Source organism: Haliotis asinina, chromosome 9 (assembly GCF_037392515.1).
Source record: "Haliotis asinina isolate JCU_RB_2024 chromosome 9, JCU_Hal_asi_v2, whole genome shotgun sequence".
NCBI classification, from domain to species: Eukaryota; Metazoa; Mollusca; class Gastropoda; order Lepetellida; family Haliotidae; genus Haliotis; species Haliotis asinina.
The window spans coordinates 36,616,115-36,637,052 of NC_090288.1; the positions used below are offsets into that span (position 1 = coordinate 36,616,115).

Genomic DNA, 20,938 nt, shown 5'->3' on the forward strand with positions numbered 1-20,938 from the left:
AGATTTCAAAGTCAGGTGACTCTTTGACCATCACATGGATATTGTATTCATTAGCAAAGGAAAAGTTGGGTCCATTCCTCAGATCAATGCGTCTTAACAGTGGTAACTGGGTATTACCCACCAGGGAACTATCGCACAGGTTACACAGTATATCTACATATGGATCGTTCACATGAGTGAGGTCCATCTTTCCAAAGTTTAACTGGGATAAAGACACGACCCAAAATCCATCAAACACCAGTCTTTGATTGAGCTTAATGCGAAAATGATAAGGGCTGTTATCCTTGAAATAAGAATTTTTTGTGTCAGAACTCTTGAGAAACACATATTTCTCCATCATAGGTTTTTCAGTTGACCTTCTTCCACATATGAATCAAAAGAACTAGGCCAACCTAACCAACGAACCAAAACATACGTTTTTCCTCTCGTGTGTTTCTTCTTTAAGATCTTTTCCACTTTGTTAACCTTTTGCAGTTCGGCAGTGTAAAAACTCCCTTTAATAAGTTCACCGTGAAAATCTTTAATTCTGTACAGAGGTATGTCCTGTTTCTTGAAACGTTCTGTTACTTTGAAAAGTTCTTCCGTCCACTTCAGATCAAGTTCTTTGCTGAACGGTTACCTCAGGTATGGGATGCGAACAAGATCACCAACTTTATATCTGTATTTCTTTATCACTTGACCTTTTTTTTCCTTTGACTTCAACAAGGGTTTGACATACAAGTGTTGCCAAACTTTCAATTCATTGCTTTTATTGACTTGAGCAGGTGATAGAAGGGGTAAAGACGAATGTGGGGTGTTATTGTAGTTGTACACCAGTAGAACACTGAGATAATGCTTGGTGTTCTTACGTGTCATGTAACGTGTGATCAACGACTTCAGTGTTCTGTTGAAGCGTTCCACATAATTACTTTTAATGTTTTCGTTGCATGCAATAGTAATGGTAATATTTTGTTTTTCCAAAAAAGATTTGAACACTCCCTTAAACTCACTACCACCATCTACGCATATTTTCTTGGTTTTCTTTCTTGAAGTATTTTTTTAAAGGCTTTCAACACGGACTCTGGCCTTTTATTTTCCAAAGGAAAGACAAAAGTAAACCTACTCAGTATGTCAATCACGACAAGCAAATACCGGATACCCTCATTTTCTTTGCTGTAGCGTGAAGGATCAGCAAGGTCCACATCCCACATTTCGTCCATGGAATTCACTCTGACTTTCATCCTTTTAAATCTATGATTGACTGGTTTGTGTAAACTGTAAGGATCTTGGTTGTTGACAAACCATTTCACCTTCCTGTGCTTAACATCAGGTTGAGGTGTTGTCTTCAATACCTGTCGGAGTTTGGACGGACCAGAGTAGGCTCCTGGATTGTGAGGGTCATAATAATACTTTTCTAATGCTTTTTCGTGCCTCTCTGACAATACCCTGTTCATCTTTTGTGAACTCACACAAGTACTGAACGAAACCAGTTGTAACAGGCAATATATAACATGAAGGTACGAATACGAAGGACCATATGCTTTAATTAATAGAATTCATTCATGTATACATTCACAATTATTGAAAGCGATTTCCTAACAACAGCATCTTAACCACACGTTGCTTCAGATCATGAAGCCAGTCTTTGCAGCGGTATGAAACTATGTTCACGTAATTCAGAGATGAGTCATCACTAAATACTTCCAACCATTTATCAATCATGTGTTCATCATTTATTTCACTCATGGCCGTCATGAAAAGACCATAAACGTGATCCTGTTCTAGTATGTGCTTACACGTGTGCACCAGTTCTCCCTCGGGTTCAAACATACATCCAAAACACAAATCACAGGATAACCGTCTAAGAATCTTAGCCAGTTCCAAAGTGTAACACAAAGTGAGAAGATTTTCTGCATGCTTTATGTGATTTACACTGTCAACTTCGTCGACACACAAGAACAGTTTTCTTGTCTTCTTGTAGATGATTCTTTTCGTTGACCTAGAATCATCTTGAAACTTTCTCTTAGCATCCTTGACACATTCACTGCGATCTTGAAACCATTCGTTAGATTGCATGACAACTGTTTCATGCAAGGTGTGTGATGATTGTAGAACTTGCTTCCAGGAATAGAAAGCTGCTTTACCATTCAGTTGACTGTAAACAAGAATTTAACACTTTTCACTCTCAACAGCTTTGTCCATAAGCTCTTGTCTGACCTCCATCAAAGCTTTCCCCAACCAGTTTTGTCCCTTCCAGTTAGATGGATTTAGTAGCTTGGGATCGTGAAGAGAGAGTCCAACACCCCACCGTCTATCATATGGACTGGCTTCAGCTAATATTTTTGTGGAGGTGTTCATTAATGTATGTCGAAGAGTGGAAGACTGAGTAAACTTAGCCAGGGTAACTTTCTTCACAACATGGTAACTCACAACATCGCATTTGTGTTGAATAAAGTTTTTCACACATCTTCCTAATCTCTTCTGCATAACAGCAGAAGAGGCTCTTAAAATGTGTTGAGCTGTAACCACATCGCCAAACGTCACTGCCTTCATGTACATATAATACTGCTCAGCACAGTTGAAGATTTTACCATCAACTTCAATCCTAACAGGATAATGCTGGCTAAATGGTGAAGATTTTGTATAAAAGAATACGAACCGATCTGTAACTCTTGTTCCCATGACGTCTGCTCAGCAAAGGCACACCTTGTCTGTTGCTTGTACTCAGTTGGAATAACATTGCTGTAAGCAGTGATGGATGCGAGCATGCGCACATCTATTGGTGAATTCAAACTATGTCACTGGACAACACACAATAATCATCATCGCTCATTGGTAGATTTATAGACGTAGTGGAACATGTATTTTTTAAAAAAAAGAATGTGAAAGGGATGACTAATCATGACATGGCACTATTCAAAGGTTTAAGTTTCATCATCCAGTCATGCTACCCCGGTTTGTTGATTCTATATATAGAGTGCACCGTGCACTGGGTATCAACCGGTCATGCCACCCTGTCGTGACTGTTCTGTATAAACAACTTATTTGAATAGACAGCATTCCAATCGTTTTGTAACAAATAACCATCAACTATAGCGTGAAACATCCATTGATAATTTCTCCTTGAACATCATTAACTTCTTTTCATCATGGTGATGTTATGTATCACTAGGCTTAATGAAATTGATATGATTAGATAATGACTGTCACGTGTAGCTATTTTGGGGATGAAATGTGGGCCAAATGAGGGATGAGGGATGAGGGATAAATGAGGGATGGGGGATTTACGGTCACTGGTTTCATTGTCTTTGCTAATTGGAGCACGAAATGAGGGATGAGGGATGTGGGTCATGGGTCATGGGCTATTGTTTTAGCTAATTACCGCATTGTTTTACCATTGTTTTGACATAGTTTCTATTGTCTGTGCTGTAGAATGAAATTTATATCTACTGGAGTCTATTTGGCATTCTTGGGGCCTGCAGATTTCATTCAGGGACTGTAGATTTTAAAGCCTGCAGGTAGTAGCAAGGCCAACTGGTATTGCAAACACTGCCAGTAAGTGGTCAAGTCTTGGCCAGTCAGTGGTGGATAGAATGATCACTAATTTCCACTGTTCAATATTAGGGTAATCTGTGAGCAATCGACTCATGCAGCTTATAGTGTTCCCCCTAGGGTTCAGAAAGGGCAGGGTAAATTCATGGAAAAGAGCACTTCATAACCTCAAAGGGCATGATGGTGAGGGTTATTTAGAAAACAACAAAATGTATAAGAAGTCAAATTGTCTTAAAACAAACTTGAGAATTGAAATTATAACTCTTCTGAGTTTGTACTTTAAGATTAGAATTTGAAAACAGCATTTCAAATCTGGAAAATACACACTTGTCATAGTAAACAACTGCGATTGAGGCGAAAAAGGGCAGGGCACAAATTAAAAAGGGCAGGGCACAAATTAAAAAGGGCAGGGCGCTGTGCCCTCCTAAATGTGCCTAGGGGTAACACTAGCTTATCCTCATTAGACTGCTTTAACACAGGTGATATACTAATGTGATCTGAAACAGCATTATCCTCACAGTGCAAAACTGACATCCACACAAACTCTCCAATTGTGTCACTTCCAAAATCCAATCAGAATTTTAAGCATGGAGCACTGACGAGGGTAATATTTTGCCATGAAATACATGATGAGAGTCTGAGAAGCATGCTGATGTACACAACATGTGTCAAGATGGAGTAAACTCCCTTGGGTTATAGGTGATTTCAAGAGTTGTCCTGAATTTCTTTCCAAATAAAACACAGCTGAATAATCACCTTCATCAATGCACTTCCATTGTCACACTAAAGAGAATGATTATCTGTAACAATCTGCTTGCCACTTATACACTGAATTAACCATACAATATTTTCAACACTCAACACTAAAAGGGTAAGTAGAAAACAATGGTTTCTCACACTGGGCTCCATGAGCAGTCAAGAATTGAAACTGATAGATTATTTTTAGTTAAAGAAATCAAATCACACAAGCAGATGATGTACATTTCATGACCAAATAATTTATTGGTTAATTTCAGCATGACATCAAACGATAACTTGGTTTTGATTAAAAACTGAGTAAAAATATTTATAGGCACCATTTTTCCGTCATTAAGAGATAACTGGACTGTTTCAAAATTAACACATTTTGATTTGTAAAAAATACATTCCGAATGGAATACTTTTAAGTAGAAAATGAATGTTCATGCTTGTGACAAAATAAATCCCTTTATCACATACAAAATCTTCCTCATGCCATCACTCTCAAGAACAGAAGCTGAAAATGGTTTATGACAGGAGAAAAACAGAGACATATATCAGAACAGGCCAATCCATGATCCCTGGATCACACAATGGATGTTGGACGGTGACAAGGGATAACCAGCCACAACACTTGCCCTTAAGGCTCTTTGAAATGGGATGATTAAACATCAGTCTTACAACGGGAAAGTAAAAATATGTAAGGTCTTTGTCAAAAACTCAAACTTCATTCTGAGTCATAAATTACAAAAACACTGGGTCATCATGACCAGTTCTGCTCAGAATCCCTCACATCATTACAAATCTGAAGATTACTGCCAGACTTCAAAATTAGCTGTAATTGCTATAACACAGCGTTTCTGCACAGCCCCAAAAAACTTGCAATTTTAAATAAATACCTTGATGTATCTTGGCCTCTGGCAGACTTGAAATGAAACTACAGCATTAAAATGTAAATACACGGGCACTGACTAAGCTCAACTTAATAACCCTTGCAAAAGATCATGGACATCAAGGAGCTCTTCAACCCCTATACAATAATGTGTGTAAATTCTACTTTATCAATTCCATCAGACATTGCAGTAGAAAGGTTGTCAAGAGAAAGACAGTACAAATCAAATCTATTATCTATCCAACAGTAAACCAGACAAGATCAAAACTGAAATTCATGACATTTAATGAGATATGGGTGAAGAAGTTCCTATTTCAAACATGATCAGTGACACAGAACAAATAGCAAACCAATACGCTTATTTTGTATGCCATAAATCAGAGGATAATGTTTAAATTCAGAAAAAGCAGTTTCACTTAGAAACAAACGTGATATTATCCAGAAGTTTATGTGGCTGCAGGTGTTGGATGAGAGAATATTTAGTGGTCTGAGAAATCTCGACTACAGTATGACTGTTACATGAATCATTTTAATAGTCACGCCACTGACAACACGAGCCTTGAGCATTGTTGGAATATTGTTGACTAAATGTTGATATGAATGGCACAGCATGTCTGTCTGCAAGTAGACAAGACTGATACACACAAACCATTGCTTGATATCATGAGTTGTACCTGCAAGTAATCAAGTCACAGAGCCTGAACATCTGATTGGCAGGTGCATATGGCAGGAATAGTGAGTGATTATTGCCTTACACAATGTTTAGCCCAAATCCAGTCCTGATTAATCCAGAAATGAGCTTCACCCATTGTACCCAAGTGAAGACCCTGTGTTTCAGTGTAACAGCTATATGCTGTGACCACAAAGCCACATTCCTTTGTCAGCACTGACCTTGTCACTTGTAATTTGGTCATCAAATTCATGGGTGAATGACTCTCTTTATCTACAGACATTACCCACAGATATCTGGGATGAAGCTGATGAAGACTTAAAAGACATTATATCAAAATTGTGGAAGTAGTATGAATTTTCTAACTAATGTTGCCACGTATTGATGTTCCACTGAACATCCAGATCACAACAAAAACATTAGCACCCAAAGAGTAGAAAGAAATAGGACGATGTTGATGAAACCTTTCAGAATGACCTCCATTTCAACCTTATTCACCTAACAGTTGTTTTGACACTGTTTTTTAAAAAATGCAATAAATTACTCCTTGGTCAAAGCTTTATGCACGTTCACATTCCCTACTAACTCATAAGAGGGAACAAAATATCACCTCAAGGCCCATAGAAAATGCATGCATGAACAGTAGCTAATGAGCTTCAACTAAAAACATCAGCACAGTTCGAAGGCAATGATAAATGATCCTACATGTTGTACATGCGAGTGCTTGGTTGACTTTCCCATTTACCAATTATCTGACACTGAAATCAACATGGAAACTGGTAAGTGTTTCACAGAGAATCTGTAACTACAGTTGAATCTGACATGCTTCAAAAGCAGATGTTGAATTCCATGAGCTGATCACAGCTGAAGTGTTCAAGACTAATCAGGCTTGAAAATGATTACGTCAAGTTTAAAATTAGTTCATGTCCAAAATCCTCGATGCTGAAAGGAGACTTTAAATGCTTCAAAAGTAATTGATTCATCAAAATGTGATCTAAAGTGAAACAAGTTAAAACTGAAAGGACCTCCATGTTTCATTTTCTTTATCTCCTTAAATGTCAGCAGTAATTTAGTTTATTCAAAGTTTGCCTGTACTGTCTTTGAAATTTAATGTGGGTCATGTCTATAATCAAACAGGTTTTACAACTTTCATAACCATTGTTTTTGTTTATTTTCAATAACTACTCACCTGTAACTATCAAGGTCGCTGCATCAAAAGTCAAGGTCACGGGAATTGACAGCTAGTGCCATGAGATGTGGTGAGGTCTGAAACAAGAAATTGAGAATTCTGGCATCTACCATCCATGAAGAACCTATGACCAGTGTAAGAACGAGCAATAGGTCAACCAAATCGTGGACAGTAATCAATGGTCACATCGGGCTATGGCCTCATAGAAGGTCAAGTGAGTAAGTGTGTACGTGAATAAGGTTTAGTTTTATGCTGCTTTGACATGACAAGCAAACACTTCTACCACTGCTGGGCTACCCAACCAACACTCATGATGGTGGCAATATAAAACAACGTAAATACCATACAAAGCAGCATTCAAACTGACTGATTCCCATAATGGCGTAGGTGGTTTCATTTGTGATTGTGCAACTGTGAGAGTTTTTTTATTTCATCTCTGATATACAGAATGGGCTTTGTCCATGTTAAGTAACATTAATCGCTGACGTGACCATTTCTGACCCCTAGGGTAACACGAACTGTGAATGGTAATAGATGGGATCTCGTTTGATGACACAACTGTCTGTCCACAACACACAATTCAAGGTTGGGATCTGACAGTCTCTCAAGTATGGGTCACGCTGAGGCATTTGAGGCCTTGGCAAGGTGAGTGAGTGGGTGAGTTTTCCAAGAAACTACTGAATTGCATTTCTGACCAACGTCCTACAGTCTTCACTTTTGCAAGATGCTTTTATCCTCATATTCAAGCTTATAATATAACCTGGTCTCCATACAAATTCCCCACACCCCTTCCCCCTCCACAAGAATATGAAATATCACTTGGCTTATAAAAAGATGACCACATTGTATGTTGTCACATTGCATGCAATACCATACTGCTTCTGTCGATGCTGTAAATTAGGATGAAAACGGTCTCCACAGTAACCAATACACACCTTCCTTTCCGAACATTGATCAATCAGAACGATACTTCCTTGGAATTATATCATTTCAACTTGTTCTCTGCCAGCCCCACTAACAATTATTTGAAGAATCACCGACTATGAACATACATTTCAGGGGGTGTGCAAAAGTCAAGATTCCAGCCTTTCCAAGCTACCGAAGTGGCCATATTCCAATGACTCTCTTCCGCCTATCCTGTCAAACCATTGATTGCTCTACCTTGCACAAGCAAAAGGGTATCACCTTTGCAATTCCTGCTTAGTCAAGGTCCACTGTCAATATTTGCCCAAGAAGGAAGACAGGTAAATTAACAGACAAATCCACCAAATTGAGGGAACTATGAACAGGGGAGAGAACACAGCTGGTCAATGTTTCATAAGCTGACATTGTTCCTAGACAAATGTATTCTTTAAAAAATAAGGACTGTTTTACTAGAGATTGTTTTACTGAATGAAAGTAAATGCACACATCTTTGTGATAATTTGTTTGAGGAAGCCTAGCAAATATTTAACAGCCTGAGTAGACTATAACACTAGGAACTTCTATGATTCAAAAATTGTGACAAAACCCTTCTTACGTTTGTCTGGGGGCATGAAAGGGCTTCATATAAAGAGTGAGAGTACACATTATTCATTGATTTTATATTTTTTTGCAACAAATCTGGAACCCTGCAACAAAAGGAAATTCAAACAAGTGTTTTGAAAGAATTAACTATAATCAAAAGGATTTCTTGGTTTTGTTATTTGTTCAGTAAAGAGATCTTATCTCTCTCTCTCTCTCTCTGAGTGAGTGAGTGAGAGAGAGAGAGAGAATGTGTGAGATGTCTTTAACGATATGTCATTCATCTCTCTCCCTCCCTCCCTCCAAAAACTAGTCGGGAATAAAGTTGATTTTATAGTGATAGCACACTGTGACACCTTGCTATCTTTGATTTATCTCAGATCTGATCTGATGACAAACACCTATAGCCTGGGCCACAAATGTTGACTATGGAGCAAGTGTGGTAATTCATGTCAGGTCTAAATGCTGATGGCGCCTCACACAGTACCAATAATTAATCGTTCACCTTGCCTGAATGCTTTCTACAACAGAAGCATGGCTCACGTCACACTCAACAGCATCAAGAGCAATAAGCAGCCCCAAATAGCACTATAACTTACACTTGGTTCCTGGGGTCTTTGGCATGCCAGTTATTGTTGGTTACAGCTGAATTCATATTGCAAGCTATGGTCCAGTTCCAGAAACCTGTCATTTCATAACATCATGAATGACTGCGACACTTTGGCTGCAAAGCGCTTGTTCCCTACAGCTTCTCTCAATATACTGAGTCCAATCTATACTAGCCGTCCAAACATCTGAAATGCTGCAATATACTGTGTAGAATTGCTTCCCTTTCCCAGCAACATCCTCATTCACGATATAGAGAGAGATCATGAGTGAGTGAGTTTTGAATAGTGTATCTACCATTGAAATTGAATCAATCAAGGATTTGAAACTTCGGTCTTTGCATCTCTAAGGGAAGCAACTGTACTCATATATGGATCAAAAATCGGCTTTAAATGGAACTTTTCAAGGACATATCCAAGAATTTAAGAAAATAGGCAGCATGTTTCAAATACCAACAAAGCTAGTGGGAGAGTGATTTCTGTTTCCCCAAAACTACCAACCATCACCATCCCCACCCCTCAGCCCCTATATTCCACCCCTATATTATGATAAGGGTCTCGGGTCCAAATGAGCGCACCAGTGAAATCCCTTATCTAACTGGCGTGCTGGTCTGCTTGGGGGAATTAACTCAGCAAAGAGTCTGAAGTCACAAGAAGCTAATTACAATTTTATTAACAAGAATTAGAATAACAAGGGTGGTCACAGAGAGTCGGTACAACCCTCTGGGCTGAGGGCTAGAGTTGGTCTGAGTTGGAAGTCTAAACCCTTCTGAGCGACAAATGGAGTTGGAGACTATTTAACTAAACTTGAAACAATAAAAAGGTTGTGGCTCGTTAAAAGATACAAATGGGTGTGCTCTATAACAGCCAATGAAATACTGAATATACAGAGTGGGGTGTCACCTACTGGAATAACCAGGCAGAGGGGAGTGCTCTTAATCCTATCTTAAGTGGCATTAATCCTGCTGGCACATTTACTGTATGCTTGGGCTAGTTCTATCCAAGCCTGTTCTGATGTGTCAATTATAATAGCTTGGATTACAATAGATGTACTTCACTGAGCCATGGCTTAATGACCCTGATTAAAAATGTTTTCACACTGTTGTACTAATGATATGTTTTCTTCAAAGAAGCTCATTAAACTGTCTAGATTCAGCTTTAGTCTTAATGAACGGTTTGTCTAACCATGGCATTTTGAATATCTCAGGCTACAAACATCTTTAAACAATGCACTTGTAATTTTAAACCCTTGTGGAGTTGTAGATCTATGAAATTAGTTTTTGCTTCAAGCTGAAATTAATATGCTATGTGTATATTTTCTTAATATCTGAATCCTAATATATAATGCTTGTAGTGGTAATAAATGAATTTTTGTATAAAGTATTATTCCATGATACCTACCTTACATCACCATGTTCCATCCCAACCCTACCCCTCACCACCATCCCTGACCTTCACACTCAAAATTCCACCCCTACCTTACATTACCATGCTCTATCCCAACCCCACCCCTCACCATCATCCTCAACTCTCTACCTCAACATTCCACACCTACCTTACACCACCATGCTCCATCCCAACCCCACCCCTCACCACCATCCTCAACTCTCTACCTCAACATTCCACCCCTACCTTACATCACCATGCCCCATCCCAATCCTCTGTGGATCAGAACTGTGGTGGAGTAGAAAGACCTGCCAGTTCAATGCTAACATTTTCAGGGCCTGTGTAGAACAACACACACATTGACCTTCATGCAGTGTTTAATGAGAATGAAGTTATCTGTTTTATCAACCATGACCGACCACACCAGAAGCTAGGTCTCACAGAGACTTCATCAATCAGTCAAACCAAAGTCACACCACCTCGATTTTGGCAAACGTCAGTGACATCCACGTGTCAGGTAAATGTCCATTTTCCTCAACCAATCAGGGTCATTGAAACACACTCATGGGACTAATTTCTTCCTGGGGCTTGTACAGTTGCCAGACAAGCCCCCTGAGGAGACTAATAGTCACAAGAAGGGCGAAAATGTGATTAGAATTTAGGCAAGAATCACAATGAAGTGGACACAAGGTGTTCTAACAAGATATTTCCTATAATTGATTGAGACCAATCAGCTTTGCAAAGACTGCTGGGATGACTGTACAAGACAGTTACCCAGTCTGACTGCACGACAGTTTTAAGTATGGTCACTGGAATGGTATTTTTTGTATTCTCACACATGGCCATTTATTGGCGCCAACACTTGAGGACCTCCCACTATTGCCCCGGCTAAGGAATAATTGTGACAGTAATGTTCTTCTGTCACATATTTTCTACTTCAGATGTCAAGACTAACCTACTCTAGGGAAGGTCCAAATTAACAGTAAAGCTATTTTCAACAAAGAAGATTCCATGTGGTCAATCTTATTGAACAAGCAACATAATGGGCTTTCTCTAGTGATGGTGATAATTTCATTTTGAAATCGTTTCGCAATCCCCTTTCAACATTGTTCCAAAATGGACCATAAAACCCAAGTTTAGGCCAAAAAAAGCTATGAGTTAACCATTTGGACCTGCCATCTGTAAAAGCAGTTATAAACCTATTTCTGGTGACCCTACAGAAGATGGTATTTATGAATAATTATAACAAATGTGTATATGACAATATAAATAGTGTGAAATTTATCCAGTATAAGCAAAATTTTATCAGGCCCATGAAGATCTGGGTTTGAATTAGTCTTCAGTGACCCATGTTTTTCATAAGAAATTATTTAAGGGATCAGGTGGTCCAGCTCAGTGACTTGGTTTGATACGTCATCACATTTCCATTACATAGATTGACGCTCATGCTGTTGATCACTGAATTGTCTGATCCAGATTTGATTATTTACACACTGGTGCCAGATAGTTGGAATATTGCAGAGTGAGGCATTACACCACAAACCAACCATAGGTGTCAAATTATGATCTGGCTTATTTAGGGGGCATTGGTGACTCCATTCTGGTGATAGGTAAGTAAAATGAAATTATTCTGAAAATCATGGTGGCAATTGTGTGGTCTTTGGAGACAATGGGAATCACTTCAAATACTGCTCTTCAGATTGATGTGTGTATTTATTTCTCCAAACTAAACACTGACTTAATCAGTGTTACAAACACTGAAACTGCTGTGGGCAATGCAATACACCTCATGTCAGTACCACATTGGCAATCTTCTTATCCTTTACAAACATACTTAGATAATTTGCATTGATTACATACTTTATTTTGAAGGAATCGCTATTTTTTTCAGAATAATTAGATATTCTTCTTCACATGTACATTTAAAAATCTTACATCAATTACACAATCCTTTTCATGTATATTTCAAAATAGATAATTAAACATCAAGTTAGTCAACATTTGGCTATTACAATCAAACTGCATCTATCTGATGCTTTTACTCACATCCGCAGAATGCCAGTGATTTCATTGCAAACACAATCAATCATTCATGTCCATTTAATGTAGGCATATTCATTCCAAAATATAAATAGACTATTTAACTTACATTGGTTTTCCATTTCAAATGAACGTGCAAGGGCTTCCAGTGGTGATATTGATCTTTTCACATGCTAAAAGTCAAGAGGCACCTCAGCAAATGAGTTTTAAAAGCTGTCTCGGAAATAAGGTGCAGATTATCAAGGAATCCTACAAAGTGAGAATCAGTAGAGTCAGCTCTGGCCAGACCTTCCTCCACAAAAATAATGACCCACTTCCTTTTTGAAAATGTCACACAAAAACACACATCATTAAATCTTCTGTTTCCAAAAATGTTAATGTCGAATCAATAACATCAAATGACAACATCCATTAAAGTCCATGTGTCATCAAATGTACAGGGTGAGCCATGAAAATGACATGAATTTAAAGAAAAATATGCTGTAGCTCACCTTACCACTTTGGAAAGACGTTGACTCTATCAATATTCTGTAACAATTACAATATCACTGTGAATACATGTGTTTATGAGAAGGAAATAGTGATATGTATACTCTGACTTATTATTTGAAAAGTATTCAAACTTTTAAGAAAATGGGAGACATAATGATATATCATTCGTCATTTCAGTCGTTACGCTGTGGTATATAATTGCTGGGATCTCTTCTTTACTTGATGACAGGGGTGGTTGGGAAGCCTAATAGGCTAATAATTTGCTCAACATGCTGACGAACCAGATTATATTCCCCAATATGAGTACAATGTGTGAAACCCATTTCTGGTGCCCCCCACCGAGTGTTTGCTTGAATATTGCTTAAAATGGAGTACAATCACACTCACTTGACTCCGTGTTGCCAAGTCATGCATGAGTATCACCTGAGACACAAGTTGCAAGTGACAAAAAAATATTATAATCCTTAATATCATTATTACCTCATCGTTACTACTACTCACACCTTTGTTAAAATAAATGAATAAATAATGTTCAGTGGTGTTAAAGAGAGTGAAAATATCAAACATCATTGGCTTTTCTGCAGCATTAAGATTTCATTCAATTTTTTAGCAAACCTATTTTATGAACTGTAAGCCAAATGTACAGAAAGAGAAATTTACATATCCTTACATTAATTATGACAAAACTAACTGTTTAACAAAACAAGTAATCCATGAAATACTCAACAGTAAATTCAGTGTGAAAGCTGATGCCACTGAAGCCCTAGTACATATGTAGCCCCAAAGGTTCCATATATATCTTGAGTTCCCTTGTGTACAATGTTGATAAGAATCTTTATTGCATGTGTTAATTTCATCGGATGGACTGTTAGTTTAATAGGATTGTAAGCCTTGATATGAATATATAATTTCCCAGGCGATCATAAGAACAAGACTCAATTTGTTCAATGACCATATGGAATAAGGTTGTGTCCCTAGAGTATCGTCATATTTTGTCCAGACGGGGAAAGAAAAGGATAAGGGGGCATTATATTTCATTGGATGCAATTGTTAACTTGTTATATAGGTAAATCTATAAAAGTAAATTATTGGTAAATCATCCACTATGAAAGTGAGTGAGTTCTATTTTAGGCTGTTTTTATCAATATTACAGCAGTATCACTGTGGGTGACATCAGAAATAGAATTCACATATTGTACCAATGTGAATAATTGAACCTGGGTTTTTGACCGCAAGGCAAGTGGTTGAATACTCCATACTCTCTAGGATACAAAGAATTGCTCTAAAGTGAGTGATTGTCTGTTTGAACCATGCATTCGTCACAAAATGGGTAGTGAGAGCAGTGCACGTGGAGACATGGGTAGTGTGTGCAGTGCACATGCATTGTGCATGCAAGGCACATCCCAGTTGATTCAACAGTAAATACCAAATATTAAAATTATATCTAGAGTATATCTACAGGCAGTTCATAAGTTAAATCAAAACTTCCTCCTCGGTTTTCGGGCCTATCAGCCATCCCCAATTACCTCTACTGCGGGCATACTTTTTCAAATAAAACCTCGGAGTCTGTTTCGATCCATCACTTAAACAAAGTACCTTACAGAATAAGCAACATAAAGTTTATGCTACAGTCTTCTTGATCAGTTATCTTGATATCAAATACTTCAGGGTCACCTGATTCTTTCATGTCACTATGTGCACCTCTCGTGACTTTATCAGAACAGAGGGCAGTGGGGTTAAAGAATCAACTTGTCACTCAGAAGGCACAGGTTCAATTCCCCACATGGGTGCAATATGTGAAACCCATTTCTGGTGTCCCCTGCCGTAATATTGCTGGAATATTCCTAAAACGAGGTAAAACTCACTCATTTAACTGAACAGGGAAAACAAAGATTTTACATGTATCTGCAAGCTGTCACATGAGTTCAACACAGGGTGAAAAGGACATAACTCTCAAATCAGAAATACATCAAGTACATGAGTACTAGAAGTATAGTGGGACAAATCAGTTCATTCTCTAGGACACTGACTGAAAGGGTGTGGTGGTGCGCTGTCTAACGTGATGACCAGATGGTGGCCACATGAATAAGTGCAAAACCTAGTTGCAGGTACGGCAACTTGAACCAAATGACTATGTGTTCCAGTCTACCCAGCTGTGAATGGGTACCTCATAAGGATAGGAAATCTATATTAACTTGGTGTGCCTTGTGGCTCTAGAGTTGTATGATCCAAAGGGAGTGGAGATTGATAATATGGAGTGCTGTAGAGATTGACATCCTATTACTGAGGGAAAATACAACCAAAGTACCTGTGATCAGGCTAGCTGGAACTCGGCATTATATAAATATATTACAATAATGATACAATTCATCCAAATGTCCAAATGATATTTTTCATATTTTGTTACTAAGAATTTTTCGTATTTTAATTTTGAACATGTAACACAGCAGTAAGATAGACGCTTCTCCAGTGACACTGCTACAAAGAGGAACACATCAGTCCATGTTACCCTGGAGAGAAGCATACAACTTATATTATGTGCTTTTGCAGGTCCAGTAGCCTTTGACAATGTTTATACATGTACATATACATATGTTTGAAATAAAGTTTTATAAATACATAAGAAATACATACTTCAAACATATTCTGTGTACTAATTCAAAATTATTACTATGAATGATCAAAAGAATAACTGATTTCTCTTACAAGAAGAGATTATCAGTTCTTTCTGAAGGCCGTGACTTTGCATGAAACTAAACCAATTCAGAGGTGAGCAATATTGATAAAAATTTAATTTATTCAAAACTATTTCTCCTTACATCGATTTGATGAATTATTACCTCAATAAGAATAATAAAAAGAATACCTGATTTCTCTTACAAGAAGAGATTATCTGTTCTTCTGAAGGCCATGACTTTGCATGAATTAAACCAATTTACAGGTGAGTGATATTGATTTTATTTAATTTATTCAAAACTAATTTTCAATACATCGATTTAATTAATTTTTACCTGAAGAACTCTAAATGCACATGGTTCTCCCTCAAAACTGCCACACAGTGTCAATGAACTCCACACCTTCACTAAATTCCTGAAACAGTAAAAGGGGAATAACTCTGAAAACACACAACAACCCACATATTTAACATGGCCAGAATTGACCAACATCGATTTCAGTTATGCTTTATTTGGAACTTGTGGTATTACTATCTTTCAAAAAGATAAGTCATGAAAGACGCAAACTAGGCCATTCCATGGCAAGTCACCATGTAGGTGGAATATAAGTGTCACATGACCGGAACTGACCAAAATGGATGTGCGTAATAGTTATACATGCATCTCATGTCTCTGTTCTCTATGGGCCATGTTGGATTTTTCTCCAAGTTATTCATGCAAAGCACAAAAAGGAAGGCTATAAACATTTTAATCATGATTGACTGGTTGTTAATGCATGTGATGGTTAAAACATTTTTCAAGGTATATGATATATGATATATGACAGATCTTTTGAATGTCCAGTTTTGATATTTTTTCATGATTTTTTTGTTAAATTTCTTCTCCTTGACATTTCTCACTTGTGTGTCACTCTGAGAATAACTGTACAGTCTTTGGGAGAATACTTCAACACGTCTGATGTCAGGCTACAGCCCACCTGCAAATATACACCAACACATGAATTGCCATCTGGGACAACACACTGCTGAGTAGAGTTGTGTCCCTTAGCTCTATTGGGATCTGATAAAAATGGCTCTGATCCAACATTCCTCCAAAATCCAACTTATCTGTTACTATATTTGTTTCAGTAGCTCCAAACATCTATGAATTGTCAGTTTAAACTTCTCGTCCACTTGACGAGACAAGTGAAATAGTGTGACAAAGTTGGTGTTCTTCGTTAACTGGTATCAATGACAATGTTATCATCCAAAAGCAGGCAATCCTTATACATCATACACATATAACAGCGACATATATTGTGCGGCACTATGAACAAGAGAGATATTTCTGTGGATATGTAACTTTTAGTTTTAGATACTCAAGCAAGCAGTACCAATGCAAGGCTGCCTTATGAGAATTAAGGGAGTTCTATGGCCACAGAATGATCTCCATCTTCTAAATGCCATTTAAAGAAGTCATATCTTACCTCTCCATAGACTTCCCTGATCATGCTATTGATGAGGGCCTTCATATGAGATTCTCCAACATCTCGAGGTTGTCCATCTTCAAATTCTCTGAAGTTGAAAGATCAAAACTATCAAAGAAAATAATTATGAAAGTGTCTCCAATAACAAGAATGCAATGTCTTACCTTACTTACTTCTATAACATAAAAACACCAGGAATGAAATGTTCGCTCACATTGAGAAAATTCATTCAAATCGTAAATATTTTTGAAATTTCCATGACTTCCATTCCTCCTCCACTGTCAGTTTTGAAGGTACATAGGAGCCCTTCACTGTGACATTTTGATACCTACTAATGCGTTAACACAAGCATCAACCACAGATATGAAGATATTTTACAAAGTGTTGGGGCAGTGGGGGTAAGAGTTTGGGGAGTACTAGTGGTGAAAGCATTAGTTTGTCAAACTAAAGACCTGGGCACTTATTCTCGAAACATTCATAGCCCTAAGAATTCGTAACTTTGATCGTAGCCAGTGTGTTGAGAATGGCCTTAAGAAGTTTGTAAGGCTACGAATGTTTCGAGAATAGCTTGTCTGGGTTCAATTCCCCACATCAACAACAGCGACTGTTTTCTACCACCTTCACAATGGCACAATGGCACCTTTATAAAGGATACAGAACTATTATATTACAATTAATCCACTTTATCAGACGACTGTGATGTTGACAGATAGATACTCGGACTAATAACGCAACACTTAGGTAAGTGAGGTGGAGTGAAAGACATGAAGTGGGTGAAGGGGCGGAAGTGAATGATGAGAGAGGAAGGAGATGAGTTCATCATTAATATTCATCATTATTCCAGGACCATGAACCATAATCATGATAATCATATGCACTATTGATTTCAACACTGATGTTTAACATAGATCAAAACTTTTGACAATAACTGATCTCATATGAACATCATGGTGTAAAAAAGAATTATGATTTTAATGAAATTATTTGGTATATTTATACGGAAAATTACTTTTAATCAATGAAATACTTAACATAAAGGAATGTTATTGCACCACATACAAAAATACATGCACAAACATATCCAACACTGTTCACTTTCAGCATGATTAACTAAACAATTTCAAATTCTGAAACTGTATATTGTTTTGATGAAATAATTCAACAACTTTCTGTGAGGGAGATATTATCAAGACAATTTGCAACCTTTGGACTGTTAGCCTCCACATTGTTAAACAGAGATTTACCAAGACATGCTTAAAACTATACAAATACCAATTAACAATGAGGCAGTGAAGAATGTTTGCACATGGCAGGCTGGCAAAGTAGAAATTGTTGAAAACTCTCGACAACACTCAGCTGTTTTAACGTCAGTTAAAAGTTGACATCAAAGGACTCTGTCTAACCAGTGTATTTCATATGTTTCATTTTTTTTTCAAATAATGCCTTATGGAATTGTGACATCTTTCTAATATTTGAGGGGCTGATTTAAAATTGAATGGATGAATGAAATTTCACCTACAGTTTGACTTTTATGTACTGAAAAGGCAGTGGTCCCTTGCTGACAACCCGCTGGTACTGAGTATCCTTCCCTTTCGTTGTCTCTGTCATGGCAGCTGTTTCCTGCAAGAATGTTCATAGTATGTTTGTAAATGATATTGAGACATTGTAAACCAAAAGTTACTGTGTTGTGTAATCTGATTGGTTGAAAAACATGATTAAATGGTATTAGATCCCCGGAAACTGAAAGACTATTCACCGCGTATTGACACGTAAACAATTGTTTTGTTGTGTCATCAACAGTGGTGACATCATTCAAATCATATTGTGACGTAAAGTTAGAATGACGTCACAAATGAGCAACTCCAGATGCTACCATGAGAACCAGCTGAAACGGCCAGCTGATGACACTTCACTGCTGTGTCCGTATTCGATGTAAACAAGTGCAGACACTAAAACCCCTTTGGTTTACTTTTGTGTTTACAATGTCGATAAACATCATGTGTTGGCCACTTTCCGGGTGTTATAACACCCGGAAAGTGGCCAACACATGATGTTTATCTCCTAAATAATTTCATCCAAGCACATAATTATGTAATATTTGAGTTTGGGCAAACATTCATCGAGGAAAGGCCAAAAAATATCATTCATTGCAATTATCCTATACACTATACTGTTAAATGAACAAAACAAAGTGCTAAAATGTGAGATGATAAGATAAATTTCTTTAACTGGTACTTTGGAATGTGTTCCTCCCCTACTCTCCTCTTTGTAGTGAGTAAACACTGACAATGACAGAACAATTGTCCTCATCATCCCAACGTGATGTCCTCTCTGGACCAGTCACCTTTCAGTCTCTAAATTATTTATAACAGGCACAGTTACACAGTTACTCCCTCTCCGCTTAAAGCAGACAACATGTATAGTTAATTCTCAACACCTTTCAAAGTCATTTTTAACACAATGCATGTCTATTTTTATACATGTTTACATGAAACTATTGTATAATGTTATATCTACTACAGGTCCTCAGATTATTCAGCTGCAAGCAAATTTACACATTCGTCTGGGATCCCTACTCTAACATCCTGGCGTAATGTAAAGTCATGGACGTCAATTTTCGTGCACCTGTCATTCCGGATTTACGTGGCCGCTACACATAAAAGTGTTACGTAAGATTCTGGGTTTGTAAACAAGAAGTCGTCTTCTTTTTTCTGCTGTTATGATTCTGAAATCACAAACTTGAAAGTACAGTTTTTAATCCAAAGTTTTCCAGCAAACATACTTTTACTCTTCTGCACTGATGCAAAAACATCAAGACGAAATTAAACCCTAAAACAGTTTTCATTCATGGCATCACCGATCTGCCGGTTGTCTGTATTGGTAAATGGTAATGCTAAAAGGTCATTACCCCAGAAGGCCGGGTGTTGTCCGGGAAAAATAACCTTGGAAGCTAATTTCAGACACAATCCTTAAAACTTTTTAACAAATTTTCATGAAAAGTTACTAAGTAAAAGCATAAAAGCAATTAATATGACTTTTTATGATCAAATCAAATGGTTTTAATCAATGAAAAACGAACATATGCTTGTGTTTATTCTGTAAGTGTCTCCAAAGGCATGTAGAATGTTATTTAAATTTTTATTCAAGATAACTGGAACGTTTACATGTTTAAATGCTTTTTTTTTATGACTGCATAAATTCTAAACATTTCCTGACTAAAACCTTCTTATCAGCATGGTAAGACATGAACTTCAAAACTACATCGGTATCAGCTTTTGGCGTAAACTATTCACCATTATGTTTGTCCGGATTTAAGCTATCACGAATATTGAAGTCGTTGCGCGCAGTTGACTTTGATACTGTCGTGTGGATGATGGCTTCGCCCCGCCACGATAGCGACGTGTCAAATGCTGAAATGTATGTTTTTATGAACATTTTATATTGATGAAGGTTTGTATAATTGTTGATGTTGATGTGCCTAAACGACTTGGGTGATCGAATATTGATTATTGACTGTAAACAAAACAGTGCAGCCTGGCACTTAGTGTTTATATTCTGTAAAATTCATTCTAAACATTTGTAAAACGTTCAAAATGTAGTCATCATACTTACTCAAGCACGGAAATATTTCAACAACAGACCCACACTAACTGTCAAACGAGTTACAGGCAGATTGATTATTCGTTGTCACATATCATGCATGGTGGTGGAGGCTGACATTTCCCTCATTTCTCTGACGTAGTACACACCAC

At 37.5% G+C, this 20,938-nt stretch overlaps 1 protein-coding gene across 2 annotated transcripts in view; it reads right to left on the reverse strand.

The window, feature by feature from the left end:
• LOC137295937 (ribonuclease P protein subunit p14-like) overlaps positions 1-20,938 on the reverse strand; it is a 45,489-nt gene extending 24,551 nt beyond the window's left edge. The window contains exons 1-6 of one of the 2 annotated variants that reach the window (XM_067827528.1): positions 20,799-20,938; positions 18,706-18,806; positions 17,187-17,274; positions 16,621-16,697; positions 16,058-16,136; positions 7,021-7,097 (exon numbers count right to left, since the gene is read on the reverse strand). In XM_067827528.1, coding sequence (XP_067683629.1) covers positions 7,044-7,097; positions 16,058-16,136; positions 16,621-16,697; positions 17,187-17,274; positions 18,706-18,794 — 387 coding nt within the window. In that variant the 5' untranslated portion in view covers positions 18,795-18,806; positions 20,799-20,938 and the 3' untranslated portion in view covers positions 7,021-7,043. The remainder of the gene's footprint in view (positions 1-7,020; positions 7,098-16,057; positions 16,137-16,620; positions 16,698-17,186; positions 17,275-18,705; positions 18,807-20,798) is intronic. The other variant, XM_067827529.1, reaches the window with a different exon arrangement.